This window comes from Plecotus auritus, assembly GCF_963455305.1.
Source record: "Plecotus auritus genome assembly, chromosome: 12".
NCBI classification, from domain to species: Eukaryota; Metazoa; Chordata; class Mammalia; order Chiroptera; family Vespertilionidae; genus Plecotus; species Plecotus auritus.
Window position 1 is genome coordinate 17,028,529 of NC_137778.1, and position 15,117 is coordinate 17,043,645.

The window sequence follows — 15,117 nt, forward strand, 5'->3', positions numbered from 1 at the left end:
GCTTCAAAAACCAAGGTATTAACCACTATGTTCATGCTCAACATGTTCAAAGTCATCTAGTGTTACAGCACCATCCCTGTACTCCTCCTCTCACAACACGGTCTGCCTTTATTTAGTCTTGCAACTGCAGTCTGTCCATAAGTCATTGATACTAACCTCACTGTATAGTGATTTCTTTTCATCACATGCATGTATCTCCCTCATCTACTTCCCATTCCAACCCTCACCTCAAGTCTTAGCCAGAGCAATCAGGCAAGAGAAAGAAATAAAAGGCATCCAAATTTGGAATGAAGAAGTAAAATTGTCACTTTTTAAAGATGATAATTCTTTGTATAGAAAATCCTGAAGACTCCACCAAAAATCTACTAGAAACAATAAATACATGCAGTAATACAAAATCAATATACAAAAATCTATTGTATTGCTATATACTAACAATGAAATTTCGGAAAAAGAAATGAAAAAGAAAATTCCAACAAAAAGAATAAAATTCCTAGGAATAAGCTTAATGAGTGATGTGAAGGACCTATACACTGAAAACTACAAAGCATTATTAAAAGAGATTTAAAAAGACACAAAGAAATGGAAAGACATTCTGTGTTCATGGACTGGAAGAATCAACATAATTGAGATGGCTATCTTATCCAAAGCAATATACAGATTAAATGCAATCCCCGTCAAAGTCCCAATGACACTTTTTAAAGCAATAGAACTAAAATCATCAGATTTGTATGGAACCACAAAAGACCCTGAGTAGCCAACGCAATCCTGTGTGTGTGTGTGTGTGTGTGGGGGGGGGGGGGGGGGGCAATGAAGCCAGAGATATCACACTCCCTGACTTCAAATTATGCTACAAAGAGACAACAATCAAAACAGCATGGTATTGGCAGAAAAACAGACCACAGACCAATGGAACAGAATTGAGAGATAAAGCCACATGTATGTGGGCAAATAATTTTTGACAAAGGAGCCAAAAATATGCAATGGATGAAAGAAAGCCTCTTCAATAAACAGTGCTGAAAAAATTGGAGCCACGGGCAAAACAATGAAACTAGACTACTGTTGTCCCCATATTAAAAAATTAATTCAAAATGGATCAAAGACCTAAATAAAAGACCCAAAACAATAAATTAAATAGAAAAAAAACAAAGGTACTAAACTTATAAACTTTGGTCTTAGAGAGGATTTTATGAATTTGACCCCAAAGGCAAGGGAAGTAAACACATAAATAAATGAATAGGAATAAATCAAACTGGAAAGTATCTGCACAGCACAAGAAATGACCAACAGAACAAAAAAGGCAACCCAAAGAATGGGAGAAGACATATGCAAATAATAGCTCTGACAAGGGGTTAACATCCAAAATACATAAATAACTCAGACAACTCAACACCAAACAAACAATCCAGTTAAAAAATTGGTGGAGGACCTAAACAGCCACTTCTCCCAAGAAGACATACAAATGGCCAATGGATACTTGAAAAGGTGCTCAACTTCACTAGCTATTAGGGAAATGCAAATCAAAAGTATAATGAGATACCATCTCACACTTGTTAGAATGGCTATTATCAACAAGATAAGTAACAAGAAGTGTTGGAGAAGTGGAGGAAAAGGAACTCTCATGCACTGCTGGTAGGAATGCAAACTAGTACAGCCACTATGGAAAACAGTAAGGAGGCTCCTCAAAAAACTAAGAATAGGGTTACCATTCAACCCAGCAACCTTTTTTCTGAGTATCTATCCAAAAACTTTGAAAACATTTATTCGCAAAAATATATGCATCCCTTTGTTTATTGCAATATTTTTCATGGTGGCCAAGACTTAGAAACAACCAAAGTGTCCTTCGATAGATGACTAGATGAAGAAGATATGGTATGTATAAGTAATGGAATACTACTCAGCCATAGGAAAAGATGAAATACTGCCATTTGTGACAAAATGGATGGATCTTTAAATTATCATGCTAAGCAAAATGTTAGGAAAAGTCAAGAACCATATTTCACTCAGATGTGGGATATAAAACTGAAACCAACAAATGAACAACAAACAAAAAACAAACTAACAAAAACTCATAGACACAGAAAACAGTATGGTGATTACCAGGGGAAGCTTAAGGGGGTCAAATATATGATGACGGAAGAATATTTGACTGTGGGTGGTGGTGACACATCAATATACAGATAGAATTGTAATCTTGAAACCTATGTAATTTTATTAACCAAAGTCACCCCAATAAATTTAATTTTAAAAAGCAAATAAATAAGTAAATAAATAAATAAACAAACAAGAATGCAGCAAACCTAGAAACATAAAGATAACAATAACCTCATGAGCATTCAGATAACCTCTTTATCCTTAGGCTCTAATTATTTGAGGATTATTTAAGACAGAAATACTCCTCTACACAGGCTTACTGTGTTACTAAACATGTAATTTTTGAATAGTTTGGATGTCCCAACATTTTTCTTTGTGTTCACTCAGTCATTCTCTCTCTGGGTGCCAGTCCTCTCAGAGTTTACATCTTCCTTTATCCTCCCAAATGTTTTGTGTTAGATGTGCCAACGGAGTCCACAGCCATTGCTTAATCTCAGTGTCATCATTTGAAACAGCAAAAGAGATGAATGCCTTTTGTAGATAATGTCTCAACCAAAGTTCATATATATCAGAATAATAGAAGATTAGGACAGGAAGTCAAAGGCAAAACAAACTTTTCTATTTAAAAGAATAAAACACCCTAATAAAGAAATAACTAAATACAGCCCAGCCGGCATGGCTCAGTGGTTGAGCATCAATCTATGAACCAGGAGGTCATGGTTCGATTCCCGGTCAGGGCACATGCCCGGGTTGTGGGCTCAATCTCCAGTAGGGGGCTTGCAAGAGGTGGCCTATCAACGACTCTCATCTTTGATGTTTCTATCCCTCTCTCCTTCCCCCTTCCTCTCTGAAATCAATAAAGATATTTTAAAAAAGAGAAATAACTAAACATATACTATATAGATCTTCAAGTATCAAACCCAACTTTCAAGAGTAAATGGATTTTATCTGATAAAAAGTTGAAAAATTAATTCTGCTGCATTACTTACTTGGTTGAAAATAAAAGGAACCTCTTTCTTCTCTCCTACTTTCATAGAAGATATGGGAAATGTTGCTGTCCCCAGAGTTTCATCCATAACATAATTAGCATCCATCAATGTGATCTATAGAGAATACAAAAAATAGAGCACACATTTAAATTTCCCTTGGATCTCTGAAAATTATAGCTAAAATCTTGATCACATTAAAAAAATTAAAGTTCTCAAATGATGTGTGACAGACATGTAAGATCTTTAATATTCAACTGGTAAAAATACTTTTTTTTCTTTCTGAATACTATATTTTCAAATAAAATAATTTTTTTTTCATTTTCTTAATTGACCTACTCATTATTGTATGTTGAAAAGTGAAAATTTATTCCCTCACAGGACAAATGCTATTTTGGAATATGAGAAAGAAATTACTATAGAAAATCAATGCAACCTTTTGGGGAAAATTTATTTCATTTGCCTTACTTTAAAGGCAATTGAAAATACCTTTATTCTGTTATATTTGTATCCTCCTCTTTATAACAGAAAATGTTTTCTCCAAAGCCTATGGGGAGGATAAAAAGAGTCTTCTCACTTCTCCCTAACTACTGCATTTCCCTTTGGATGCCCATGACTTGATGTACGCTACCTAAAGCAGGTCTGCTATGCTGCCCAGCTGAACTGCACTACATCCAACTGAGGAGAACGAAGGCAGGAAGGGGACAAACCCAAGCATCAACTTCAAATGAATGCTGACCATCTAACAGTCCCCAAAGGATTCACTTACCTCCAAAACATTCTCCTGATTAGGATCCAAAATAAATTCAAAGGTCTCATTCCACACTGGGTTTATGTCATTATTGAAGTGTCGTGTTCTCTTCCTGCTGTCAGGGGTTGAGGAGATGAAAAGCTCCACATAGGGATCTGGAGTGTCAACTGCAGATGTTAAGCACAAGTGAGAAGGAGGCAAATGTGATTCATAGTTCCTACTTTGTTTTTATTAATATGTCAGGTTATTTTCAATGAATCTGCAGGAAGTATTCAAAATGTCTAAAACAAGATAATACATAATAGAAGAGCATCAAAAGTTATATACTTTTTATATATTATGCCTCTGCCCTCCATAATAGTCCCATAAGAGGGATTCATTTTTAGGTAATTTATTCAGAATTCCTCCATCCACTTAGAGAGCATGTTCACTGTAGTCAACATCTCAGTCCAACTACTAGACTTAAATTTTCTCTGTATATACACACTCATCAAGGCAAATGAGCCTGAACCTTAAAATACTGATCACTCTTTCCTGATTTCAATGAATCCTTCATTATCTTACAGCATTGCACACACTATATTTTATGGATGAAATTATAACCTGTCTTTTCCTACAAGACTATCAACAACTTGAGGGCAAGGACCAAGTCTTGCTCATGTTTATATATTCAGGGCCTCATAACTATCACAATATTTGTCTCCTAACTCAAGGACTCAACTTTTCTCTTTAACACATCCTTTCTCATGTGGCCATTATAATTCATAACCACAAAAACCAATAATTGAATATGACTGCTAACATCTCTATGAAGCACATTACACACATTAGTCTCATTCAAACCTCACTAAAGCATGATAAGTTCTTTGTTTTAGTGCTGAGAGCTGATAGGCAATCTATTCAATATCACACAGCTATTAAGTATCTTAGCAAGACCTGACAGCGAGAATCATTCTCTTCATGACACCATGCTCCTACATGTTAAAGATGAGATCATAGGTTATGGATTGCTATGGAAAGAGAAACTGGACTCATTGTTTTAGAGAAGAAGAGAATGGGTAAGGGGTAGGGAGGGAGAAAAAGTCGTACAGAGATTCACACAAAAAGATCCAAAAATTGAAAACCAAGGAAAAGCAAAAATAAGAGTTCTGATTCATGATTGGTTTTCAAAGAAAACTTTTTAAAAAGTACACATTGCCCTAGCTGGTTTGGCATCAGCCTGCGGACTGAAGGGTCCCGGGTGCGATTCTTCAAGGGCACACCCCCAGTAGGGGGCAAGCAGGAGGCAGCCGGTGAATGATTCTTTCTCACCCCATTGATGTTTCCACCATGCCACCAGTGCTCAGATTGCAAACCAGAAATAAAATTACATGTTTAGAATAGCAAGTGGTAGAAAATTATGAAGAAAAATATTTTCCACTTTTGATTAGAAGTAAATATGTGCTTTTAAAGAGAATATTCAACTGGCACTTTACATTAAATGTACAAAATGTAGCTCTTTATCATTCCATTGGCCTGGTTCTTTATCATGGGGCTAATGCTGCTAATCTATTTCCCTGAAATATTAGAAAAAAATGAAACCAAGCAAAAAAAAAAAAGTGTGTGGGAGGGGTGGCATGAAGATGGTAAACACCATTCATTCATTCAACAAATATTTGAATGTCTGCGGTACGCCAGGCACTGCTCATCAAGAAGCAGTGTGATTGGGTGCCAAACACAGAACTGCAGGTCTGAATTATAGGGGTGAGTCAAATGCTAATAGCCTAATTTTAGAGGCAAAAGTAAATGGGAGACAAGTAGGTACATTAAGCCAGTGACTAGTAACTCAGTCACCCAGATTATTAAACACAAACTCCAACCATAGGTGGAGGAATTGCCTTTTGAGGCTTGGTCTTCATGTGAATCTTGGAAGAGGTGAAGGGAGAGGTCTTCTGGGGCCAAATGAGAAAGAGAAAGCAGAAAGTGAAGTTCCTTGGGAGGAACCGGAAAGGAAAAGAATGCACACGTTGAAGTGGCGTAAGTCACCCAGTCATATAAGCATCTTCTCAGCCGTTCTGGCCTCTCAGTGAGTCATATGCTCTAGAAGCCAACACTATGATTCTATGTCAAAACATGAATGAGCCTATTTATTTATTTATTTATTTATTATTGTTATTTATTATCGTTATTTATTTTTTAGAGAGAGTGAGAGGGGAAATAAAGAGAGAGAGAAATATTGATTGGTTGCCTCCTGCACATGCCTCAACTAAGGCCCGGGAGGAGCCTGCAACTGAGGGACATGCCCTTGACCAGAATCAAACCCAGGGCCCTTCAGTTCATGGGCTGACATTCTATATTCTATCCACTGAGCCAAACCAGTCTAGACAATGGGACTTAAAAAAAAAAAAAAATTGAAATCCTGAAAGCTGTCACTTCGGACTCTTATTTTTACTTTTAAATAAAGTCAATATTCTAAATGTTTTCCTCACGAGTGGTAGTCTTTCTAGTTCCTCCTCTTGCTTCATTAGCAAGAGACTTCAAAGTTAAGACATCAGAGTGTGCTGGGCAGTGAAACACCACTAACAGCTGCACACTTTGATGCTGCAACCTGCAAACTGCTAATCTGTGCTCTCAGAAACATCGGTAGCAGCGGCAGGCACTGCAGGATGCAAAGAAGTTCCAGAGGCTAGTTTAAAATTGGACTTAATCCCATAGCTCACTTCTTTGTATAATCTGTACTCTTCACTGGCATGGTAACATGTGACAGCTGTGAAAAGGAAAAGCAGTCCATTTGGACAGCAAAACTTAGCTCAGTGCTTTAGAGAAGTTCCTAGATGTGCATTAAGGAAAAGAAAAGTCAAATGTAGATGAAGAGATGGCTTTTTTTTTTTCTCTGATGTATTTATTTCATGGCTTTGTGAATTAATGCCTTTGGGTAATTGGGGGTTGAGTCATGGATTCAGCTTTACCTTGATTAGTTCCAGCCAAAGCGGTGGTAAAGCAAAGATGTAATCTGTAGACAAAGACTTTTATCTAAATCTTGCGAAACAAAAATGTTGGGGGTGTGGGATACAGGTCTTTGTGGATCCCACATGATTCCACTACACGCATTGGCATAGCTTCCGAATTCCAGGGTTATAAAACGTTTCATACACCTCACTAATTCAAGGAACACCCTAATTAATAACGGGTCCATCTCTCAGCTTTGCCTGAGAAATATATATTATATGATTAAAAGCTGATGGCAACTTCTAAACTCCCAAGTTCTGCTTTCTCATATCCACTTCGCTCAGTAGCAACTTAAACCCTTTGCTTCAAATAAAGATGACCCATAACCTGTTATGATTATTGTGTTAAACAGCAAAAAATCCCTATAGGAAAAGTCTCCCCCAAATTCAAGCTATCACATTCTGTCAGCTATGATACTCTAGTGGCAAGCTTAAAGCAGTGTTTCTCAAAATGCAACTCACTGCAATATCTTCACAGAATTACCCGCGGTGTTCCTTCCATCAGTCTTCAGCATGGGCTTGCAAATGTATTATTTAACAACTTGGCCAGGTAATTCTTGTGCACACAAGTTTTTAAAAAAATTAAATTTTAAAGTATTTTATTAGAATCAACAAAAGAATGATGGTATAATAACACCCACAGAGAAGCAGAAACAATTTAGCATTGAAAAGTCAACAGCCTTACTGGCCTTCTGTCCTGGAGTTATTCTGCTCATAGACGATATTAAGCAAGCCCAGTAATTGACACTTCTTTTTCTCTTCAACCATTAAATACATTTTCATGAACACAAATCCAAGAATAAAGTTCATGTGGGTGTGTTAGTTGGCAATCTGTTTAAGTTGATGGGCTGATAGGCAAGCTTTCTGCTTCACTTACCATAAGAGTAGGAATGAGTAGTAGTGAGACCAAAAATTAAAGAGCCATTTGTTGAAAGAAATGCCTCTGAATACTATTCTCCAATGTACTCACTCCTTTGAAATATTTATGATTTCATGATCATGGTAATTACATGGAAAACTTAAAGCTCCTAAAGTTAAAGGGTTAAAAACTTAAAGTTTTTATGACTGTCAACCTTTTCACTCTCCCTGTACTAGGCTGGCTCACTGAGGTGCTGGCAAACACCCTAGGAAGATGGTTAGCCCTACGATAAATGTGTACATTTCAACAGCAGTTTAGTTCTTCTTTAATGTAAAGAGTTTATTAAGAGAAGATACATTTAATAAAGTTAGAAGATTGTTACTATACAGCTTGCTGAATTTTCATAAAGTGAACTCACCCATGATATCACCAGCCAGACCAAGATATGGATCATTACCGGCCCCCCAGAAGGTTCTCTCAAGCCCCCCACCTCCCCCCTCAAGGGTGAATACCCCCTGCCACCTAGCGCTATAAAATATTTTTACCTGGTTTTTTTTTTGTGTTTTTTTTTTTTTTTTTAATCTTTACATAAGTAGAATCAGTATATATTCCTGGGTCCGGCTTCTTTTGCTCACTATTAAGCCTGTGAGATTCATCCATATTGACACATATATAATAATATATTCACTACTATGGATATAAACTGTTCCATTGTATGAATGTTCCATAAAATGTTTATCCAGTTCAGCCCTACCACTGTGGCTCAGTGGTTGAGCGTTGACCCATGAACCAGGAGGTCATGGTTCGATTCCTGGTCAGGGCACATGCCCAGGTTGTGGGCTCGATCCCCAGTAGGGGGTGTGTAGGAGGCAGCGGTCAATGATTCTCTCTCATCATTGATGTTTCTACCTCTCTTCCCCTCTCCCTTCCTCTCTGAAATCAATAAAAATATATTCAGAAAAAAAGAATTTGGCTTGTGCACATGATGAAGGCACTGACTCCCAGGATTCTCTATACTTCCCTTTATCTAGGGGATCTTGGCCAACAATTCTTAACTGATTTGGTCCTGAGACCCAGCTTTTTTGTCCCCAAATCGTTTGAGATTGCCCAAGCTTTGGTGTTTTCTCTGCCTCTTCAGTGCTTGGCTACTTCCCACATCCCTATCACCCCCCAGGCCCACCTAGACTCAGCAGTGGTCGGAGGGGAAATGGCTTGCAGAACACTTCGGTGACTTCTCTCCCTGAGATCTTGGTCCCTCAAATCCCAGTTCACTCAGCAACTTTCAATCCTTCAGAAACTTTTAAATTGATTTAATCTGTGTTTTCTACATTGCTCTTTGGGGAAACGAGTGCTCTGCTATCAGTTACTTTAATCTGATGACCATTCAATGAGCTTCTTCTCAATTTTCACTTTAGTTGGCACATATGCAACACCTTTGGCAATTCTCTCCTTCAGTGCCCAAGATATCATTATTTTGTGAATTCCTCTTTCTCTAGATGTTTCCTCATTGTATCTTCTATCTTTTATCATTGTAACTCCCTCCTTCAACTTACATTAAGTTGTGGACTTTCTCTTCTTATCTCTTACAGGTCTCTATTAGAAAAAGGGGGTGTACCCTTTAAAAAATGTAATGTCATGTAGTCAAAAGCAATTTAAAGAGGAATTATCACATTTATGTAGATAGTCTTAAGAAAGTCGATAGGCACCCCCCCCCCCCCTACTCCCAGTAGCAATTTAAACCCTTTGCTTCAAATAAGGTTCCATGACAGCAACAATCCTGTAGTTTAATTAATCTCATGTCCTTCAAAAGCTATCATCTTCAGGTTTGAATGACAGCCCACTCCTTCATTTCCTCAAGGCTGCAAGGAGGAGGTGGCACGAACACAGGAAATGCCAGACTCCTAATTACAGGTCCATATATAACCTCATGCTGAGTAATGCATTTTAAAGAGGCTCCATGTTTTATAACCATTCTGCATCTTTAAAGAAAATCCAGAGTTGGCTCTGGCTCGTGTATAAAATATTGTTTCTCTAAGCCACATCTGTGAGCCCCACCTCTACTCTGAGATCTTCAATCTGCTCTTGAAAGCCTTAAAAATACCTCATATACCTAAGTCAACAGCCTTACTGGCCTTCTGTCATGGAGTTATTCTGCTCATAGACGATATTAAACAAGCCCAGTAATTGACACTTCTTTTTCTCTCCAACCATTAAATACATTTTCAAGTGGCCACATGAACACAAATCCAAGAATAAAGTTCATGTGAGTGTGTTAGTTGGAAATCTGTAAGTACCTTGAAAATACCTCAAACAAATGTATTTTCCCCATCTTCCTTTCCCTAAATGTATGACAAACGAAAACCAAGGCAAAAAACCAACCCAAAATACTAATAGTAAAATACTGTACTTTTCCCCAATTTCCCTATTTTATTTAACAGCACCATAGCTAGAAACATGAGAGTTGCCCTCTTTTCCTCATGGCTCCTATGTTCAATCTGTCTCCAAGTTGTACCTATTTCACTTCTAACAGGCATCTGGCTCCTCAGTTCCTCTTGAATTATCACTGGCTCATTTCAACCAAGCACCATTCCTCACCTGGACTATTCATATAATCTCATAGTTGCTCATTTTCTCACAATGGAGCCATTTCCAAATGCCACCACAGTTGTCTTTGTGAAACACGCTTTTGACCTTCACTGCCTCTGAAGGCAGGCTTAACCATGGTGAGAGAGCCCTAGAAGGGCTCCCACCACCAGACCCCAGGTCACTTGCAGTCAGTGATCCTTTTGCACCATGCACTTGAATGCCACTCTCCAAGTCAACAGGTAGGCCAAGCAGCATCTCCAGAATTCACACATTCCAAACATTTCACACAGTCATCCTGACGGCAGAAGCCTTTGTTCTGCCTAAGGGAACATTGCTTCTCTTTTACTTGAGCATATCTATATTTTCTTCTGCCGTTTTAGCTGATAACTAAACATTATTCACATATTGTCCTTGCCCTCAGAATATCCAAGATAAGGGTCCACAGACTGTATACTTAAAGGATGAGTGGAATGAAATGTTCTCTCTGTTTTTCTTATCCCTAGTCCACTGGTTGTTCTGTTTTCCTATCAGGTAAAACTGCCCAGTGTAAACTATATTCCCTCGAGGCCTCATCTATAGCCATCTGTATAAAATAAAAATAACTCCACTGAAAGCCTCAAATTGCTGAAACTGAGACTCAGAGGCACTTAGCAAGTCGAGTAAGGTCATTAACCTAGTCTTTTTGAAGCCAACTTCCTGCCCCTTCATCTATACCAACACTAAAAACTCTTACTTATTTCTGCCTCTATTATACTGTAAACTCCATGATGGCAGGAACCAGACCTTTCCTATTCACTACTCTGTCTAAGAGTCTAGCACAAAGTCTGAAACATTAGAGAAACATAATAAATATTATTGAAATAATGGATGACAGGCCCCCTAGCAATACTGTAGAAGTGACCTTTATCGTAGGCACAACAGTCACTCCTATCTAACTTCTTTTTACTTTTAGGCAATATGTCCCCACCTTCCTGGTGCTTTGTCCCACCCCGTTTATTTGTCTTCTAATATATATCTATGCCAGTCATTTCTCCCAAGCACATTTGTATTTAACCTTTATTTCCAAATAATAAATGCTAAATGCATTTTTAAAATCCTCAAGTCCCAGTTTGCCTCCCTTAATAACTCTAGGGTAGAGTGCTGAGGTACTTGTTTATAGATGGCAGACCCTGCTCCCTCCAGAACTTCTATGTCTCTGGATCAAAGTTCATCAGTTTATTTTGTTCATTAGTGAGATCGTGTGACACTTGTCTTTCTCTGACTGGCTTATTGAGCTTAGCATAATAGTCTCCAGGCCCATCCACGCTGTTGCAAATGGTAAGAGTTCTTTCTTTTTTACAGCTGTGTAAGATCCAGAGACATAGAGGCATGGAACAGATGTCGAACCTCAGGGGAGGCTGGGTGGTGGGAAGAGATCAACCAAAGAACTCGTACGCATATATGGGTGACCCATGGACATAGACAATAGGATGGTGAAGGCCTGGGGTGAGGGGTGGGTATGGGCTAGAGAGGTCAGTTGGGGGTAGGGGGAAGCAACGTATGTAATACTTTCAACAATAACGATTAAAAACAAACAAACACCTGGAACTGTTATGGCTCCAGATGCGGATGGGCAGTCCCTGCAAATTGCTGGACATACAGCAGCTGGGAGGCTTGGTGAAGAATTCACTGCGGTTTAGTAAAACACACCTTTGGCAGTGATTCTGTATATACTGGAAAGAGAAGTGCAATGCCTTTACAACAGTGACAGCATTGTCTAGGAACCCAAATAATCAAAGAATACCGTTCTCGTTTGAAGTACAAAGCAGTTTTATCAACACTATTTTGAAATTGTTCTATCAAGTAGAGTCTCCAATTTGAACTCTTTATTTTCGTTTTCCTCTTTCTCACAGCCTCAACTCTAGATTAGTGCTATCTCAGGTCATATGTCTCCTTTGGTAAAGGGAAATGAAACTACCAGAATGTACCACCAGCCAAATGGATATTAGGGAAAAAGACCAATATCATCTACTCTCAATTGACTTAATGCGTTGTGTGCTAACAATTGACTTAGTACATTAATGAGGTGGGCTACCACCTGGCATACAATAAAAATGACTTACACTGTATTGTAAAAAAATGCTGATATTCATGGAAAAAACAGAGAAAGATACATTCAAAACAACACAAAGAAAGGAAAATGTAGATCTAAAACAGAACTGAATTTTTTGTTTTTGCCTGTCTTGCCCTTTTATTCAAATCTCAATGATACCTTTTTGGAAGAAAATAAAAATACCTTTCATATCAGTATCTATGCTGGATTGTTTTAAATGTTTATAATCTAGGGATGTTTCTTGGAATCTGGTTAGGTTGGAGAAAAAGTAATTCTCCAGAAGTGCTTATTTAATATTATAAAACATGTTTATTTATATTATTAATTTTACCTATATGGATTTACCTATATATGTGGATTACAGTCTATGCAAAAATAACTTCATTTTGCCGAAACTGGTTTGGCTCAGTGGATAGAGCGTCGACCTGCGGACTGAAAGGTCCCGGGTTCGATTCCGGTCAAGGGCATGTACCTTGGTTGCGGGCACATCCCCAGTGGGGGGTGTGCAGGAGGCAGCTGATCGATGTTTCTCTCTCATCGATGTTTCTAGCTCTCTGTCCCTCTCCCTTCCTCTCTGTGGAATATCAATAAAATATATTTAAAAACAAACAAACAAAAATAACTTCATTTTCATTAAAACCTTGAGTTCTCAACCTTGGCACTACTGACATTTTGGGCTGACTAATTTTTGGTTCTGGGGCTCTGTCTTTGGCTTCTACCCATTAGATGCCAGTAGGGTTCCCCAATTATGACAACTAAAAATATCTGCAGATATTGCTGAATGTGCCCTGGGAAATAAAATCAACCCACAATTTAGAACCACTGCACTAAAGCAAGGCACCATCCTTGCTATCCAACATTTATCCACTAGCATAAACCATTATAAAATAGCGAAGTTCCCTAAGTAATGTGTATTAGACATACTAAGTCAATCCCATTTTTACAACCATTCCTTATGATTTTTTTCCCAAATTGAAATGTCCCACATGCTTCCACATATGAAAACTCTAAGTTATAAAACTCTTAATATCCATTCAAGTTGCAAAGTCTTCTTAGAAGCTTATTGCCAACAATTTAAAAAATCAGTGATACTGTATAATCTAAATGCACGATTTCTGAGTATATACTCTCTTCAGTTGGTTTTCCAAAAATTTATTTTCACCCATTTCATCTTCCCAGCTAGACCATCAGTAGCTCAAAGGCAAAGTTGCTGCACAATTAGACATGAGGGCGAGACACGTGTCAGTTGTAGCCCTCAAACATAACAGCTGTGTGATTTTGGATTTTTTACTTGATGTCTTTAAATAAATGTCTACATCTGTAAAACTTAAGAATAGCACATATCTCATTTGTTACTGAAGTGAATAAATGAAGTATAATATAAAGTCCTAAGAACTCTGCTTAGCATTTTTTTTATTTATTTAACAGACATTGCATACACTAGGTGCCAAGTACTTTTCTAAGCACTCCATAATCTCACTTCATCCTCCTAAAACAAAACCTATGAGGAAGATATAATTTTTACTCCACTTAACAGTGAAGGAAATTAAGACCTAACTTGCTCAAATTCATGTGGATAATAAATAGTGAAAGGGAGAGTTGAACCCAAGCAAGCCAGTTTCAGAGTCCTTGCTCTAACCATTGAGACAACACTTCCCTTTGATATGAAATAGGCACTCAGTAAAGTTATTTGCCATAAGTACTATGTTTGTTTCTGTTACAATTCTTTAAGGCACAGAGTGAATATTAAGTGCTTAGCAGATGCTCAGCATTTATTGATGAGATATAAATAACAGAGCCTTGCTGGAATAAGCACTGGGTTATATTTCTGTAACACTTCTTTTCCAAAGTGCACATTTCAAAATCATTATTTCATTTTGCATCTGGAGATTTGTATTACTCCTGTACACAATTTCAAATAATTTTGCCTAGAATTTTATCTAAAATATTGCATAAAAAATATATTAAGTGAGGAGTGAGAATCGAAAAGTGCTTCTAAGGAGACGGTAAATTTACAACAAGACTCAAGCTCAGTGGATAAATTAATTATTTCAATCTCAATACCACACAATTTTTATTTTTAGTAAAATGTTAAAGTATACTAAAATAACATAGTGTTTTCACATAAATGCTTAAACTTTTAGAGCAGCAGAGGTGTTCCCTTTGACATAAAAACTTTAAGAGTATCCTTTTCTTAAAAAATTTAACCTGTTTTTAAATTTAATATCATTAGATATTAATCTCACCTTTTCAATATAGAAATAGTATATGATTTTTGGCAAAGAGAATTTACTTAGCATATGAAAAGTGGCAAAGTGGCTGCATATCACTCAGCTTTAAATCAAGGCTTTCCTTAACTTGATAGAACATTAACATGTGAAAATATATATGTGAAAAATACCAAAAGTATTTTAAGGTGAAGAAGCTCAAGTATAAGACATATATGTAATGATTTAAATGAGTAGGATCCATCACTGATTGGTCTTGGGAAAAAAAAAAAAAAGACTCATGTCCCTATTAGTATGATGATTTCCTCTTTGTTTTGACAGAAACCTGCTTTAATTATCTCACCAAAGCACTGCCGCCAAATACACAACTGGAATATAACTCTGTTTATTTATTGAATAAATGTGGTGAAAATCCAACCAGTGATCAATTGATATTATCAAAATATCACAGGACAGTATTATTCACTGTATTCACCAGACCAAAAGAATAGAAATACACACATGCAAAGCAAATCACAAAATCTAATAAAATTT

At 37.3% G+C, this 15,117-nt stretch overlaps 1 protein-coding gene across 2 annotated transcripts in view; it reads right to left on the reverse strand.

Moving 5' to 3' along the window:
* PLA2G4A (phospholipase A2 group IVA) overlaps positions 1 to 15,117 on the reverse strand; it is a 137,241-nt gene that overhangs the window by 75,961 nt on the left and 46,163 nt on the right. For both annotated transcript variants that reach the window (XM_080648451.1, XM_080648450.1), the window contains 2 exons: positions 3,850 to 3,998; positions 3,084 to 3,197 (listed from right to left, as the gene is read on the reverse strand). In XM_080648451.1, coding sequence (XP_080504577.1) covers positions 3,084 to 3,197; positions 3,850 to 3,998 — 263 coding nt within the window. The remainder of the gene's footprint in view (positions 1 to 3,083; positions 3,198 to 3,849; positions 3,999 to 15,117) is intronic.